This window comes from Cajanus cajan, chromosome 3, assembly GCF_000230855.2.
Source record: "Cajanus cajan strain Asha chromosome 3, NIPB_CcT2T_4, whole genome shotgun sequence".
Lineage (NCBI taxonomy): Eukaryota > Viridiplantae > Streptophyta > Magnoliopsida > Fabales > Fabaceae > Cajanus > Cajanus cajan.
The window spans coordinates 11,011,576-11,030,251 of record NC_138519.1 but is presented as its reverse complement, the minus strand read 5'-3'; the positions used below and the strand labels follow the sequence as shown (position 1 = coordinate 11,030,251).

Sequence of the window (18,676 nt, the reverse complement as noted above, 5' to 3'; positions counted from 1 at the left end):
TGCTTTTAGAATGTCGAGTAGGTGATGAATGCTTGTAATTTTTAAAAGTAGGATATAAACCCTGTTCGATAATTCCTTTACTATATGATGGAACTTGTTTAATGTCCGTGCTAGCGATGTTTTCTTCACTTGCTCCCTATACCACTACTTTTTCTTTAATAGGATCAGAGTTTTATTATTCTAATAAAAAATTTAGCACTACTTTTTCTTTAATGAGAACAGAGTTTGATTGTTGTAATAAAATTCCTTCTAATAAATTATACTTTTAATTTTCGAATTCAATTTGGATCCATTATTTTTAAATAATTTAAATTAAATTTAAAATTTAAAAAATATTTAATGTTATTTTTTTTATTCAAATTGACACGATGAGATTAATGAAATGAATAAAAAGGTAATATTAAATTTTTTTCAAAAATTAAAGAACTAAATTGAACTATTTAAAAATAAAATCAAATTAAGCATTCAAAAAATAGGGGGACTAAAATGAATAATAATTTATCTAACATTTTTTTTGTGTGGATAAATTTGAATTTTTATTTACTTATTTAATATATTTTTTTAGATATTTTGATAATTTTTATTCACTTTAGAAACTCTACTTTTAAAATATTCAATTTAGTCTTCTTATTTAAAAAAAATGTTTAATATTACTCTTGTATCTGAAAAAAATCTTGGATTCGAAGTCATCCGTAGAATTCAAGTTGCTCGCACTTTTTTTCCTCTTCCAAAAGTGGTGACTATACTTTTTAAAAAATTAACAACAAATTGTTAATCTAACTCATCAATTCATGATTCATTGTATGGCTCTAGTGGAGAGTGTAAGATGAATATTTTGGACTACATTAGAAGATGTATGTCTAGTAATTTATTTCCTTTTTATTTTGTTTTTTTCCTTGTTTCCCTTTAAAGGATAGTTATATACCCGTTGGTTAACTCTTGGAAGAAATTTTTTACAAAAAAAGCTAGAGATTTTACTCTAGATAGAGCATTGAACCTCAGTCCTATAGGTTTTTAAAAGGATAAATAAACCATTACACCAGGATGTTTCTAGTTGTAAAAAATGAGAAACATAATTTGTATACTATATCAATAATAGATAATATACATTCAATAATACATTGTTTTATGTAGTTCAACTAGTGATCCACTCATCAACTAACAATTCATTGATCATATCTAAGTCGATCACGAGTCTGGTTTAACACTGATTTTATCCCTTTGAGAGATGTAAGAACACCTTTGTCAAACATTCTTCATGATGAGAGATTTTGCTGCATGATATCATACAAAATTCTATGACTAAGGTAGTGGTTTAGAATTATATGTTTTATTTCGTTGTAGGTTAGATAAACATTCTTCATGAAGAAAGATTTTGCTGCCTGCTATCATATTGAGATTTGAGAGACAAAATTTTTAGTACTAAACAAGGCACACTCACCTTGACAGAGTACTTTGGGATCCTAAAAGGGTTATGGATCGAATTATACCAATACTATTATACTAGGCTTGAAGATGTGAAAAGTTAATATAGTTGCACACACAAAGTTCTTTGAACAAAGGAGAATATTTAAGTTCCTTAGTGGATAATGAACATGATCCCATTCATATACACATTCTAGGCAAGGGGAAACTTCTTTTGCTATTTGAAGTCTTCCATACTTTGCAAAGTGAAGAAACTCGGTGATCAGTTAAGCTTGATGGAGGGAATTTTGGCATAGGATCTGTTATAGTTACAGGAAAGAGTTCTAATAAAAGATCAAACCCCATCGGGAAATCCTCCACTAAGAGTAGTTGTGGGGAGTAGTATTACATGTTTTTCCACCATAAAAAGGATAGTACATGTAATGTAAATGACCAAGTCATCCCAAGGATACATGATATAATCATCCCAAGCCTCTCTTGCAGTTTTGACAGTGCTGAGATGAGTGACTACTATAGCTGTAACAAAGCAGACAATTCTATGAAGGATTAATTGATCATGTTGAACCCAGTGAGTGTATGTGTAACGAGCATAAGGCTAAGGAGGGGAACCATCCCTCAAAAGCCGGCCCAAGAGGTTGGAGAACCTCCCGCCTTATAAGGACTCCTTGGTGAGGAGACCTCCCCGATGTGGGACTTGTTACATTACCACCCCCTTCGAAAGCCAGCGTCCTCGATGGCTGCACTCCACGGTACTTCACTCACCGGCACTTCACTCGGCCTTCTTGCCGGTCAGAACCCTCTGATGGTCAGAACCCTCCATGGGTAGCCCTTCTCGATTTGGCTGGCTCTCAATGAAAGCACCATTGTAACGAGCATAAGGCTAAGGAGGGGAACCATCCCTCAAAAGCCGGCCCAAGAGGTTGGAGAACCTCCCGCCTTATAAGGACTCCTTGGTGAGGAGACCTCCCCGATGTGGGACTTGTTACAGTATGTTGGGTTGGTGACATTTGGATCAGCCACCAAATGCTTTGATGGGCAGAGTGTGCTACCATCAATATAACTAATGAGGCGATAGCCTGTTTGGAGAGCAAGAAATTGAATTTTCCAAGCAGGGTAGTTGTCACCATCAAGTTTGATGTATAGTTGAGATCCCGCATTGAGGACAATAAGTATGTCCTTGTAGGTGGATAAGGTATTGGAGGTATTTCAGATTGAGTGGTGGAAGAACTCATGATACTGATGGATCGAAAAAAGAAAGGCTGTTAAGTTATAGGGCTCTGGATACCATAAGAGGGTTTTGTATCTTATTATTCAACATCAAATTACGAGCGTTTAAATAGGCACAACAAAGCCTGAGATACAAAACTGATTCCTAGGAAATAGGAAAGAATAAGATAGAAGCTAATTCTTAAGAATTAGGAAAAGATAAAGTAACAACTTAATCTAATATAACAGCTTATCAAATATGTTATCTGTTTCTATCCATTAAAACAAAGCTCCTACTCAGAAATGGGTGAATTATACAACTTTGGATCAGGAGACCATAGTAGAAGCTCCTCTTTGTCCCAACTAGAATAAAATAGTAAACCCTTTAGTCAAGAGGAAATTATGTGTGTCCAGATCCTTCTTGACTCCATGAGTAAGCCCTCTAGATCATGTGCCTTGACCATGAAGGGTAAGAGTTCCTTTAACATTTCTGGTTTTGTTTCCCAAAGTATTTGAATCCTTGATTATGGGGAAATAAATCATAGGACTTCATTCCCACTCACTTCACATCATAGCCCAAAGTACCTAGAAAACAACTCATTACAGTTGCTTATGGAGAGCATGTCCCTAACATGACTAATAATTACTTCTACAAAATGGCTTACTCATGACTTGAATTGTTTAATAAACTTTTTTCATTCTCATTGTGTCTTTCAAGGCCTTGCCTCAAGGAAGACGATTACTAAAGGCAGGCTGGGTTGTTCTTCTTGTAGTTGAAGACAATTGATAATAACATGAGTTTGTTCCAACACCCACTAGGGAAAAAAAGACTACTTTGTGCCTCTTCCAATATCCAACTAGACCTTATCCCTTTCTTGCTTGTTTTAGGGAGTATGTTAAATGAACGTTGGGTTCCTTTTTGCTTTGATATGCCTAATATTACGAGTTTCCCAAGAAATTGAGTCCTACAGAAAGACAGTCAAAATAGTTAATCAATATGTAGGTGCAATTATTTAGTGATCAACAAACTAATGAAAATTTAATTTCTTGGAAAGGGTTATTATCTAATCAAATAAATTTTATGTTATGAATATAAATGAAAGTTCTTTTTCAACTCCAATGACCTAAGCATGTGACTGGTTAGATACCTCTTATGCAAAAAATTTAATATAACTAGTGGAAAAGAAGGCATTGCGTGTTTGTGGTATCTTTCTTTAAATACATACATGTCAGTGGAGGTAGTGTGCAGCTACTGGCAGATTCAAGGATAAAACTTTTATACAAAATTTTTTCTGTCCTTTATTAATTATTAATCATGCAATTTTTATAAATAGTTAAAATTATCAAAAATAATGTGTACATTAAAATAAGGAATCGTTTTATATATAGTTATAGATAAAAATGAAATAAGAATTGCAAATTTTACTATTCGATTAAAAAGCTGTAAATTCCAATTTCAAAACTATCTATCATCCCAAAATATTAAACTCTCATCAAAATGCTCATAAACAATTTTTAATAATTTATGTGATATATATACAATTATACATAAATGTAGCATGGGTGGAAGACTTCGAAAACAAAAGTAAAACTAAACTATTGACAATAATAAAATGACACTCCATGGGTATAAATATTTCATTTCCTAGTTCCTACTTGCAAGGACCCATTGTATTTTCTTTCATTTATTTTTCAAGTTTTATTTCTAACTTTTTTCTGTGGTATTTTTTTCTTGCAGGTGATGAAGAATATGAAAATTCTTAATCTTAGTCATTTTCATCATTTAACAAAGACTCCAGACTTTTCAAATTTGCCTAATCTTGAAAAGTTAATATTTATAGATTGCTCAAGGTTGTCTGAGGTCTCTCATACCATTGGACATCTCAATAAAGTTCTTCAAATAAATTTAAAAGATTGCATTAGCCTTTGTAACCTTCCAAGAAGTATCTATAGGTTGAAATCTCTTCAAACACTAATTCTTTCAGGATGTTTAAAGATTGACAAGTTGGAAGAGGACATGGAACAAATGGAGTCTTTGACAACCCTTGTGCCAGATAAGACAGCAATAACAACAGTGCCCTTTTCAATCATAAGATCTAAAAGCATTGGTTATATTTCTTTGTGTGGCTATGAAGGATTCTCACGTGACGTGTTTCCTTCTATAATTTGGTCTTGGATGTCACCAACCAATAGTCTCTCATCCTGCATTCAAACAAATGTGGGCATGCCATCTCTTGTTTCTTTAGATGTGCCAAATAGCAATTACCATCATCTATCAGATATCTCCGAGAACCTTCCAAAGCTTCGAAGTCTTTGGATAGAGTGCGGCTCTGAACTACAACTATCTCAAAATGCAACAAGTATTTTAGATGCTTTATATGCCACAAATTCTGAGGAACTGGAACCATGTTCAACTAAATCACTAATGCAAAATATTAATGCTTGTTCATTAATTGAATGCAACAGTCAAGTGCCCATTTTGGGATCAAAATATTTTATGCGATCTCTTTTAATACAAATGGGTTTGAGTTGCCAAGTCACCCATTCTGAACAGAGAATTTTACAGGTTTCACTCTATCTCTTTTGCTCTAACGTGTATCTAATTGTTATATTTTTACACACACATAGTATTATATTTCTTATAAAATCAGGTTTGAATATTGCTTTATCTTTTGGAAGTTGAATAATTCTTCGGAAAATGCTAACTAGAGTCTTTAGTGCATTGGTTAAAGAATCAAAAAGTAGAAAGTTTTTATTGAAAATGCATCTACACATTTTCCTGTGAAACTTAAATTTAGTTTTTAATAAAAACTTCCTACATTTTATTCTTTAACCAGTGTTCTTAGGTACTAGTTAGCAAGACTCTAATTTTTAATTTATCAACTATATGTCAAATTGTATATTATTATATGTTGTCGATATAAAATTTAAACTATAAAGATGAGATCTTAAACATGTTACTTTAAAATGACCATACACCAACATAGATGTTTTTTTACACTGTCATCATATACTTTCCTTTTAGTTGTTTACATGACTCAGCTTTTATTACATGTATAACTAACTGTATTTAATATTTTTTTAGTTTAGGAGGATACATTAAGAAATAAAAAATAAATAAAAAAGCTTTGTTGAAAAGAACTCTTGGTTAGTGATACCCTAATAAGGGAAAAAAGTTATGACACAAGTATTTAGTAATTAAAAATGTCTTTTAATCAATATTTTAATTCTAAAAAAATGATATAACCTTTTTTTTTTCCAAATTAATAACTGACTTCTAACTTAAGTTGACTTAGTATACACCAAAAAACAAAAGTATGCATCCACATATATAACATATTACATGCTCGTTGAATATAGGATTTACATTTTTCAAGTGAACATGCTTGTAATAGATATATTAACTCCTTATAGGAAATTAATATTAGTCCATCTGTCATTGTGGTAAAAACATGAAATCCATAATTCTGAATTTTACATTATTCAATTGTTGTCCTCGTAATATCATTTATACATGGTTTTTTTATCATTAACTATTACAATCTTCAAAGTGCACAATTTAATGTGAGGCATAATTCCATGATATAAATTTCAATACTAAATTGAAAATATTCTCAGTTTTTCATGTTTTTCAATTGGTATGGAATTTTGAGTTGGACCAAAGGTCTTTGTTTAAACAATCAAGAAAATATTCTGATGCATAACTTTTTTTTTTTTAGCAATTTACTTATTTTTTCTTCAAGTTATCATCATTCAGAATGGTTTTTGAGTAATCGAAAGATCATAAAAAGAATTATGAGAAAATAGAAATTGAGTTCTTACCTTGTTTTATTTTGAATTGTTGAATTGATTATAAGGTGGTATTAATTATAGTTCAATTAACTTTTGAACATATATATTTTCATTTTTACAGAATACACTTACCAATGAGTGTAGCGGTTGTTTGTTTCCTGGTGATAGTTATCCAGATTGGTTAACCTTCAATAATAATGGTTCTTCTGTTGATTTTGAAATCCCTCACGTGATAGAACGTAACTTGAAGACAATGATGTGCCATGTCCATTATTCTTCCCCTGACAATATAATGTCTGATGGCCTAAAAAATTTGTTGGTAATAAATCACACGAAGAGCACCATTCAACTTTATAAGAGAGATGCATTAGCTTCCTTTGAAGATGAGGAGTGGCAAAGATTAGCATTAAATTTAGAGCCTGGTAACAAAGTTGAAGTTGTTGTTTTTGGCAACAAAATAATTGTGAACAAGACAACAGTTTATCTCGTATATGAGCCAATGGACGAAAAAATGGAGCAGTTCCATGAACCAAATAAGAATGTCATTGTTTCTATTCATGATGAAAATTTATATGCTATCAGATCGATCTCTCCTTCGGTGGAATCAATGGGTGACTTCAAAGAAAAACAGAAAAGAAGAAAATTTGGGTAATGTTAGAAGATCGTGAAAGAATTTTTGGGTCAAACTCGATTCTTATTGTGGCTGCAAACCTTCTATTGATGCTATTGTTTGTGGTGGATTGATCAGAGATTTTGGGCACTGAATTTTGTCACCCTGATTTTAATGCTTTAAGGGGAAAAAGATAACCAAATACTTGACAATTGGTCAAAAATATATGAACAGATAGGGGGATCAACCATGTTTTCAGAGAAGTCATTAAACATGCTGATTAATTTGGCAATCTCAATTTCACTATGTTTGGCAGTTGATCTTTGCCCCGGTCATGCCTCCTATTCTGGTAATGATGTTAATGCTTTGCTGGTTAATGTTGTTATGGGAGATCTTGCTGTGTGCCTATTGTTGCTTTTCTTCTTTTGGATTTTAGTCCAGTTATCTTAAAATACATGCATTTATTGGTTTATAATTTTAAATCACTATTTAAAAAATATTTGAACATTCATTTTCATTACCAGTATTCAAACAATATGTATGGCCTAAAGTTTGAACAGTGTGATATTCAGTTAAATATTTCTTTTTTAATAAGCTACTTAAATAAAAGAGATTAGAGTCTCACATTAATTAGTCAATGCTGGGGACCTAAGTATTAGGTAGTCACAACCACTGTCCTGAAGGTAGTCTATTGGGATTGAATCATAAGTTTGTGTCATATTCGCTAGTAGATCATTAGAATCTTTAAACAATATTAAATGACTATGCTAATGTGTCCCTTATTAGGTGATGACAGTAGAAGAAGCTATGGCTTTTATAATGGCTTTACTAAATGCCCTCGGGATGGATGGTTTTATAAATAGTTTTACAAGAAATGAGTATTACAGAGGAGACGTATCATAGCTTCCTGACCATCAAATTTATTAAATTTGAACAAAGGACAAGGAGCTTAATAAAACTAATTTACAAAACATTCTAATCATGGGTTTGTGTTAAAAGCTTACTTGTCCAAAACGTATTGGTCTTTGAGGTTGGATGGGATTTCCATGAAATTAGTATACTATAATTTATTGCGTGAACTTTGTTAAATACACATTGATCTTATATAGAAAACTAAAGTGTTAATTCTATTTTCAGCTCAAGGACTAATGCTAGAATTCATTAATGATTTATCTCCACATGTTTTCATCATAGTACAACTCCTGTATTCTCTATAAACAATGTTAATACTTAGTGTTTATTAATTCATAAGTGGAAGTTTGTCTTGATCAGACTTTGGCCTCAGCCAATTCAACCAAAGGCACACCAGCCAATTGGCCATGCATTACTATCAGTGGGTGTACTGGTGGTGTGCTCTCAGGTGAAAATTATCTAGATTGGTTAACCTTGTGATGGTTCTAGTGATAGATACCCCTTAGTTAGGTTAGTTAGTCCAAGAGATACATGGGCTTATGTTAGAAAATTATATCTTGTGCTGAATTATTTTTAAAGCTGTATTAGTTAATGTATTGTTCAAAAACCGTAAGCATATTTCTTTTCTCCGGAATAAGACTGTCGATGGGTGTGATGGTGGTTTGCTCCCTGGTGACAATTATCCAAATTGGTTAACCTTCAATTGTAAATGATGGCTCTTCTTTTGAAGGCTATGGTGTGCATTATCCATTCTTTTACCCCTGACAACATAACATCAGATGGCCTTAAAAATGTGTTGGTGATAATTCACACAAATCCCACCATTCAGCTTTATAAGAGAGACACATTAGCCTCCTTTGAAGATGAGGACTGGCTGAGGGTAGTATCAAAATATCAAATATAGAACCTGGTGACAAAGTGGAGTTTGCTGTTTTTGAGAATGGATTTGTTGTGAAGAAGATAACAATTTATCTCATTTATGATGAACCAATTGACAAAAAAAATAGAGTATCGCCATGCATCTGATAAGAATGTTATTGTTTCTGGTGGCGATGAAAATGTTAGGTGGAACTCTCAAGTGGAATCTACCTATGACTTTAAACAAAAACAAAAAAGAAGAAAATTTGAATGATGATTATACCATATGGTGGCCGACTAGGCCGAATACCCGAGTTCCCGACCCGACTGACCCAATTAATTAGCCCCCGAGACCACCGACCACTCACTATCCTACCGGAACATGTCGGTGTACTCGGCCAAGTCACGGATTTATACCAAGATAATTACGGAGAGGTTAATTTACGTAATGCACCGGATTAGCCCCCTAATTTCCCGGGGCCCAGTCCCTAATCGTGGCCCAATAAGAATCACTATAAATAGGATCCCAACGAGGTACGTAACCAACTTTTAACTACCGCATTTATTACGCCGAGCACTTACTTGAGCGTTGGAGTGTCATTGCAGGCACCCCCCTCACTTCGGACTACTCGGAGAGGAACAAGAAGACCTAGACCCAAGACCGAACCCGCTACAACAAGGATAATTGAAGTGTGTATCCTAACACAGGAACATTTGGCGCCCACCGTGGGGCCGATGAGACGTTTTTAGCCCCCTTGAACTCTACGACTGAGACCGAGACATGGTAGTAACACGCAAAGGACCATCAACATCGACTCAACCGATTCCTAACCCCGAGAATAATCCCATCATGACCGGCCAAGAACGCTAGCCGTACGAAATGCCTCAGATACAACCGGAGCCTGTGATACAAGAGGTCTGGCCGAGCACCAACCGAGCCCAGCCCGACCCCCACGATGACTTGCGCGCATTGCGCGAGGAAATGGCAGTTATCCGAAGATAGAGAGAAGCCGATGCCAGGGAGTTGGCCGAACTGCGTCGGCAAAACACCGAGCTCCGAAGTCTAAGCCAAACTTACTTGTCGTCTACTCCCACACTCCTAGAGGAGTCGGCCTACAATGTACCAACTGACCATGTGACCCGAACATCGGTTACTTCTTTGGTGGGTGGCAAGGTCGACACCACTACCCACTCGTTGAGACACCCTTTCTCTCGAAGAATAATGGAGGCAACCCTTTTAGACCATTGGAAGAGCATGCCGATTGAGAAGTATGATGGATCTACCGACCCCGAGGAACACCTGAATGTTTTCCTAACATAAGCGACCCTTTCTACTCAAGATGACTCGGCCTTGTGTCGGATATTCCCCACATCATTGAAAGGGAGGGCTCTTAGTTGGTTCACGCGATTACCGAGCTCTTCCATCGACTCATTTAATGAATTGTCGTCCCAATTCACATTGCAGTTCGCGACGAGCAAACCGTACAAGACGACCCCATTAGTGCTGGCGGGGGTTCGCCAAGAGAAGAAAGAAAGCTTGAGAAGCTTCATGGACCGATTTAACAAAATTGCCATGGAGATTGGCAATCTCAACCTGGCCGTGGCGTTGGACCAGCTGAACACCGCCTTGAGGCCGGGGCCATTTGTGAACAGCTTGTGTAAGAAACTGCCCGGTGATATGAACGATCTCCGACGCCAAGCTGAGAAGTATATGCAAATGGAGGAGCTGGCGGAGACCCAAAATCAGGCTAGGGCCGAGGAGGGTTATAGCCGAAAGGAATCCGGCCGAGAGCCAATGAGAAAAACGAATGCCGAGCCCCCAAATACTCACCCCCCGAGAGGACCACGCTACGCAGCTTATACTCCTCTCAACGCGAGTAGGGCCAAGGTAATGGAGCAGGCCCTTGCATCAGAGATCCTTGTGATGCCGAAAAGGGCGAACACACCCCCGCGAGCAGACAAAGCCAAAATGTGCCGATTCCACCAAAATAGGGGGTACTTGACTGAAGAATGCTTAGCGCTGAAAGACAAGCTTGAGGACCTCATCAAGCAGGGTCACCTCAGAAGCTTTGTCACCCCCCAGGACCACCAAGCAAGGGGGAAGACCACTCTCGCGAAGCCCCACAGCCGAGAGACCGACGCCGCCGATCCCGTTCAACCGAGAGGCAGGATCGTTCGCGGCATTCCAGGGAAGACAACGATCGACCAAGGAAAGTGATCAACACAATAGCCGGAGGCTTCGCTGGGGGAGGTTCCACCTCTTCGGCATGGAAGACGCACCTCCGGGCAGTGCGATCAGTAAATAGTGTGAATCAGCCGAGGACACCGAAGATGCCAACAATTACCTTTTCTGACCGAGATTTCCGAGGTATCGATCTGGTTCAAGACGATCCCATGGTAATTTCTGTTGAAATGCACAATTGCATTGTAAAGAAAACCCTAGTTGACCAGGGGAGCTCTGCAGATATCTTGTATTGGAACACTTTTGTGCAACTTGGGATCCCGGAGGAGAGCCTGGAACCGTACCATGAACCACTGGTAGGATTCTCAGGTGAAAGAGTGATGACGAGAGGATGCATTGGTCTATACACTCACTTCGACTTCGACCAAAAATCTTCCCGCGAGATCAAAATTCGTTACATTGTGGTGCATGCGAGTACGTCATATAACATCCTGCTAGGCCGACCTTCTATCAATGCACTAGGGGCCATTGTCTTAACCCCTTACCTGTGCATGAAGTTTCCATCGAGAGATGGGCAGGTAATAACCGTTCACGCTGATCAGAAGACAGCAAGAGAGTATTACCTTTCTAGCTTGAAGGTGCAACCTATCGCCGACCCCCCGACGGCAATGAAAGGTGTGAATGTGGTTAGACAGGAGATGACGGAGGGCATTGACTTCAATCCTCGGTTAGGTGAAGAAGAGCGAATCGAGCCTGCCGAGGATCTCATTCCTTTTCAACTTGGATGAACACCCGAACAGGTCACGCACATGGGATGCCAACTAAGTGAGGCCGATGCGAACTAGGTGAAACGAGCGATTCGAGAAAACAAAGACCTATTCGCATGGACGGCATCAGACATGCCAGGAATAGATCCAAAATTCCTTTGCCACCGGCTTGCCGTATGTCGAGACGCCCGACCAGTTGCTCAAAAGAAGAGAAAAATGGGGGATGAGAAGCGGAAGGCTGCGAATGCTGAGGTGAAAAAATTGTTACAAGCCAAGTTCATAAGAGAGGTCACCTACACAACCTGGCTAGCCAACGTGGTCTTATTCAAAAAGGCGAATGGAAAGTGGAGAATCTGCACCGACTACACCGACCTCAACAAAGCCTGCCCCAAGGACGCCTATCCACTCCCCTTCATTGACTGACTTGTCAACGGCGCGTCCGGACATTCTATCTTCAGCTTCCTAGATGCCTACTCCGGCTACAACCAAATAAAGATGCACCCGGCCGACGAGGAGAAGACGACATTCATCACTAAGAATGCTAATTTTTGTTATAAAGTCATGTCGTTCGGACTGAAAAATACCAGAGCGACCTACCAAAGGTTAATGGATAAGGTGTTTCAGAGGCAGGTAAGGCGTAACATCAAAATCTACGTAGACGATATGGTGGTGAAGTCCAACTCGGTGGCCGACCACCTAGCAGACCTAGGCGAAATCTTCGGTGAGCTACGCAAGCATAATATGAGGCTCAACTTCGAAAAGTGCACTTTTGGGGTCAAAGGAGGCAAATTTCTGGGATTTATGCTATCGACCAGAGGTATAGAGGCAACCCGGGATAAATGTCGAGCTGTCTTAGACATGCAGAGTCCGAGCAATCTCAAGGAAATGCAACGACTGTCCGGAAGGTTAGTTGCATTGTCCCGATTCCTCCCTCGTCTAGCCGACAAGATCAACCTGGTGACAAAGCTTTTATGGAAGACTTCGGCCTTCTCATGGAACGAGACATGTGAAGAAGCCTTTAGAGAGTTGAAAGCAACCTTGGCATCACCGTCGATCTTGACGAGGCCCGACCCCTCACGCCCGCTTGAAGTGTACTTGGCTGTATCGGAGGAAGCGATCAGCTCGATTTTGGTACAAGAGAGAGAGGGCAGCCAAGTTCCCATATACTTTGTCAGCCGACTACTTCAGGACCCTGAAACCCAATACCAACTGATAGAAAAGGTGGCGCTAGGTTTGGTACACACTTCTTGACGCCTAAGGCATTACTTCTAGAGCCACCGAGTGATTGTACATACTGATTGCCAAATTTCTAAGGTTTTGGGCAAGCCCGAGCTAGCCGGAAGGATGATGGCTTGATCAGTTGAGTTGTCGTAGTTTGACATCACCTTCAAGCCGAAGGGACCGATTAAAGCCCAATGCCTAGCCGACTTCGTGAATGAACTTCACCCACATGGCCATTTCGAAGAACATTGGTGGATCCTCTGTGTGGACGGCTCCTCAAACTGCCAGGGGAGCGGGGCAGGAGTAATTCTAGAGGGACCCAAGGGGATAACTTTAGAACAGTCCTTGCGGTTCTGGTTCAAGGCTTCAAACAACCAAGCCGAATATGAAGCCTTGTTGGCCGGACTAAGGCTAGCCCAAGACATGGGTGCGTCAAAAATTAAATGCCTAACCGACTCCAAGGTTGTGGCAGAGCAACTGGGAGGTAACTTCCAAGTAAAAGACCACAATATGATGAAGTACTACCATGCCTATCAAAAGTTGAAGGCAAACTTTCAAGAGGTGTTGGTCTAGCACATTCCACGCGAGAATAAAACTCGAGCCGACTAGTTGGCCAGGTTGGCCAGGTTGGCCGCAACCAAGAAATCGAGTCAATTGAGAACCATAATTCAGCAAGAAATCGACCACCCCAGCGTCGAAGCGGAGATAGTAGCAAGCATCGACGCCGTTCACACCAATCAGAGCGACTCCCCAGACTGGCGATCCGGAATCAAAACATTCATACCAATGGGTATTTGTGGAATGCACTCCGGAGCGAGAACGACCGTTGCCAAACTCTTGCGAGCCGGGTACTATTGGCCGACCATGAACACTGACTGCACAACCTTTCTGAAAAAGTGTCAACCATGTCAGAAACACGACAACTTGATCCACCAACCGGCCGAGCAGCTACATTGCATTCCCCCTGCATGGTCATTCGCCACATGGGGGGTCGACATACTCGGACCTTTCCCGGTTGCAAAGGGGCAATGCAAGTTCCTCATCGTCGCTGTAGACCTCTTCACCAAGTGGATTAAAGCCAAGCCCCTGGCATGCATCTCGGCTCATCAAGTCCAAAAATTCCTGTGGAAGAATATTATTACCCGGTTCGACGTCCCATCAACCCTGGTGACCGACAATGGCCTTCAATTCATCGACCGAAAACTCAATGAGTTCCTAGCCAGCCTAGGAATACAACATAAGGTCACCTCGGTCAAGCACCCACAAGCGAACGACCAAGCCGAATCGGAGAACAAAGTCATCTTGACAGGGCTAAAGAAGCGGCTAGCAGAGGCAAAGGGAGCATGGGCCGAGCAGTTACCCGAGGTGTTGTGGGCCTATAGATGCACGCCTCAGTCGAATACACAAGAAACCCCTTTCCGCTTGGTCTATGGGTCCGATGCGATGATCCCAGTGGAAATAGGGGAACCATCCTTCCGCCGAGCCCATTTCGACGAATCAAACAAAGAAGCCAAGCTCCGAGCCAACCTGGACGTCATAGAAGAGATCCGAGACCGAGCACTAGTGGTAGCCAAGGCCTGCAAGCAACGATACAAGAGGAAATTCGATACCAAAGTACGACCAAGAGAATTCAGGGAAGGCGACCTCGTGTGGAGAGTCATAGGTGAAGCGAGAAAGGACCCGAGGCATGGAAAGCTCGCTCCAAACTGGGACGGACCCTTTCACATACGACACAACCGAAACAACGGAGCATACAAGCTAGAGTAATTATTAGGAGAACCAATTCTGAGAACTTGGAACTCCACACACTGAAAGATGTATTACAGCTGATGTAATAGTGCACTCTTTTCCTTGACCGACTCTTTTTTCCCTAAGAAGGGTTTTGGGCCGGCAAGGTTTTTAACGAGGCACTCCATTAATACAAGACATTTTTAAATATTCATTATTGCTTCATATTTTACCATGTGTAGTGTACGTACGTTTTTGTCGCGCTCATGCAGGTCTAATCTCGGATAACACACGCCAACACCGAGCAATCCTTGGCCGACCACTCAAATCGTGCACCAGAGCCCGACAGGTTTCCCTCCCGAGTACCCTCATCGGCTAAGGATGTGCCTGGGCTGAACATTACGACTCACGCATACGCCGACACTGAGCAATCCACAGCCAACCACTCAAATGTGCACTCGAGCCTGACAGGTTTCCCTCCCGAGAATCCTCCTTGGCTAAGGATGCACCTAGGCCGAGCACTATAACACACGCTGACGCCGAGCAATCCCCGACCGACCGCTCAAAACGCATTCAAGCCCAACAGGTTTCCCTCTCGAGTACCCTTCTCGGCTAAGGATGTACCTAGGCCGAGCATTACAACACGTAAACGCGCTGACACCGAGCAACAATCGGACTGCCACCTAAAACGTGCACTCGAGCCCAACAGGTTTCCCTCCCAAGTACCCTCCTCGGCTAAGGATGTACCTAGGCCGAGTACTGCAACGCACGCATACTCCTTCAAAGGAAATGCCTAGACCGAACACTATACGTCGAGACCGAGCAAAATGCTCGGCCAACCATTACACCATCAATGATCACTTCGTTTGGTCGTACACCATGATACCTGACGTGGGCAAAGTATACGTACACCTAGTGTTGGATGATCACTCCGAGGCCGAGCACGATTAGGTCGAGCGCACTCAAGCCGAGTACTCTCGCATGATCCAACACTGCATATTAAATCGCGTGATCCAACACTCTGAGGCCCTACACGCTTTGGCCGAGCACTCACATACCGAGAACTCTCGCTTAACCTAACCAAGTATCAAATCGTGGCGAATACACCTTAAATCTAACTCCCCGATCGAGCACACAGTTTGGTTAAAACTACATTTAGTCATAATTTAACATCACTAGGCTATCAACAATCAAAATGTCATTGAAATTTGGCCGACTATATACGGCTACTTACACAAAAAATTAAGAGTTTCCCGGCACCAATGGCCAAATTACAAAAGACACTAACGGCCCAGTTACAAAGCTCAAAAATAACTTATTCCTATTCTATGTCGACCCCTAAGCAACAGTCAAACCGCCCGCATCACCATCACCGACCACATCAATGACCGGCTCCTCTTCCTCCTTCCTCGGCGCGGGTACTTTAGTTTGAATAGAGATACCTCGGCGAGGGGCCTCTTCGTCAGGCTGGGCACCCTGAGGGAACTCGGCATAACTTATGAATTTATTGCCATAGAAGTCCCGACTAACATCAAACGAGAAATCAGTCGGGACCTCACAGAAATAAAAGGCCTGTCGGACAGCATGTTGAAAGCTGGCATCTTGCTGGTCGAGAATCTTCTCGATGGCTTCGGCTCTGAACTTGGCAGCGGCCTCGTTCAACCGAGCAATCTTACCGACTGCAGCGGCGACCTTGGTCTTCATCTTCTGAACCGTCAACTTCAAGTTGTCGGCCTCCTTCCTATGGGCGTCGGTGGCCCTCTTCAGCTCTTCCACCGACTCGGTTGCTTTTGCGTTGTCACTCAACGCCTCCTTCAATGTTGCTCCGGTCTCTTTAAGTTGCCCTTGGAGCCTTTCTTCTGAGACGGCGGACCTCATCATAACATGTTTAGCAATAAGAGAGGTCCGAGAATCAAGCTCACAAAAGAGCTTATATTTAGCCTCCGAGGACATGCCCTCCAAATACTGAAGCCTGCCGCCGGAGGTGAGGTCTAGGCTGACCAAGTTCTCGGGTTGGACGTTCGGTACAAGGAAGTTGGATCCGACCATGACCGCCAGGATGGCAAAAGCTCCACATCCCGACTGCTCCAAAGTCGTTTGTTTATGGCTCTTGGTCGAAGAGCTCGGTCGGTCCAGCTCTATGTCCTGCTCAGCCGGACGCACCCTAGCCGAGCTCGGTTTCTTCTTGGCATCTGTAATAGGGATCAAAACCCCTTGAGGTTTCTCCCTCTGAAGTTTCAAGGTCAACCTTGCAGGAGGCACCTTACCACTTGCCCTAGTAGCTTTTGCTTGGTTTGCGAGCATGGCGGTCACATCTAGATCGTCTCCAGCCATTAATCCTGCAACAAAACAAGTCTTAACATCAATTCAAAACACTGCTACATTACCGAAGCCTAAAACACATACCTAGTAAGGCAAACTCAAAATGTGAAGTTTCAAAAATGTCCGGGAGGCCTCGGACAGGCAGCCCTTTTGGCAACTGGTTGAGGAGCTCCACAATTTCCTTGTCCTCGGTAGGAAGCTTCGACGCAGGCATCGCCTTGAAACGCGTCGGGTGCTTCGTCTAGTAGAAAGGGAATAACGCAGATCCCTCTCAGTCGTAAAAACATTTCTTCATTTCCGACCCCAACGAACTTTGAAGAAGCCAACTCTTAAACCCTTTGTACGAGGATGTGAACGCCCGCAGAAACCCACGCTTCGGAACCCGAGCCAACGAGACCCATTTCACCGGTTTGCTCAAACGAAAAATATAATAAAAAAGGAAGGCGAGTGGTCGGGGCGTAAGGTCCAGGCAAAGACATAGGTTCCGGAACGCTTGCACGGCTGCCCAAGCATTCGGATGCAGTTGGGTCGGCGCCACGTTCAGTACTCGGAGCACCCCTATTTGAAAATCATCAAGGGTAGCTTTATGCCGAGATCCTCGAACCAGCACATGTAGGTGTAAATAATCGTCTTCATCGGGCCCCGGCTCCAAGAATACAAAGTCAGTGTCCGGCATATCATCCTCGCACGCCTCGGCAAATAAAGGTAATTCATCTTCCCCGCTCCCGAAGCACTTCTCTAAGGACACGAACGTGTCTAGTAGCCCTTGGTCAGAGAACGACGATAAGTATATGCCGACCTCCCCGTCCACCCACTTGTAACCGGGCATTTCAATCATGCCATAGTCAATTTTCACCTTCGCTCGAGTACTCGGACCACCCACGGCTTCGCCTCGGGTATTGCTGAGCACACCCACATCATCTCCACTCGCTCCAGCGTGAGGGGCCTTCTCGTTGGCGCGTGCCGAGGCCACTGCTACAGTCACAGGGGGCGACACCTCCACCACCTCATCTCCACTAATTTCTTAGTCGGTAAAATCCGAGGGGAACACCACTTCACATTGCAACGAAGGCAGCCTTGACACTTCACTCGAACCTGACCCCTCTCTCTTTGACGAAGCACCCGACACCTCTGATGACGTCCAACTCCTAGCCGAGGAGTAGCCTCTATCCATTTATTACCAGAAACTAAATAATACAAAGTTTTACCTTGATCGGTGAGTTCGGACGAATCTGAATTTCAGAGCCCTCAGGAAATTTATAGGGAGTAAATAACTACACACCCCCCTATTTATAGGCAAGGTAAATGGGGGGAGGTGAAAAGACGCCCCGAAACCGCAACCGTTCGATCTGGACCATCCAACGGTCCAGATTTAATAGCCGTTGGGCTTGTAACCGCTAGGGCCAACGTGGCAGGTTACACCCGCTGAGGTCTCGGCATCGGCTTCATCCGACTAAACACATAGTGGTCAGCAGATGCTAACCCTAGATGTCAGAACCGACGATTCTCCTCTTGTCGAGGGGTCAGCTTTACCGACTCAGCCTTAAACTTTAGGGCTCGACCACTATTACCATTACTACCTGAGGATCTTATTCTCAGCTATAGTGGTCGGAAAGGCATAGTAGCCGACGACCATAAATATGTAACATGTCC

At 41.6% G+C, this 18,676-nt stretch overlaps 2 protein-coding genes across 2 annotated transcripts; both read left to right on the top strand.

Moving 5' to 3' along the window:
- The first annotated feature begins 4,281 nt into the window (after positions 1-4,281).
- LOC145955534 (uncharacterized) lies at positions 4,282-9,581 on the top strand. Its single transcript, XM_083070386.1, has 2 exons — positions 4,282-5,197; positions 6,545-9,581. The coding sequence occupies exons 1-2, from the start codon at positions 4,373-4,375 to the stop codon at positions 7,073-7,075; spliced, it is 1,356 nt and encodes a 451-aa protein (XP_082926512.1). The 5' UTR covers positions 4,282-4,372; the 3' UTR covers positions 7,076-9,581.
- A 1,616-nt stretch (positions 9,582-11,197) lies between these two features.
- On the top strand, positions 11,198-11,773 carry LOC145956043 (uncharacterized). The gene has a single exon (XM_083071598.1). It carries the CDS (start codon positions 11,198-11,200, stop codon positions 11,771-11,773), a length of 576 nt encoding a protein of 191 aa, XP_082927724.1.
- The last annotated feature ends 6,903 nt before the right edge of the window (positions 11,774-18,676 follow it).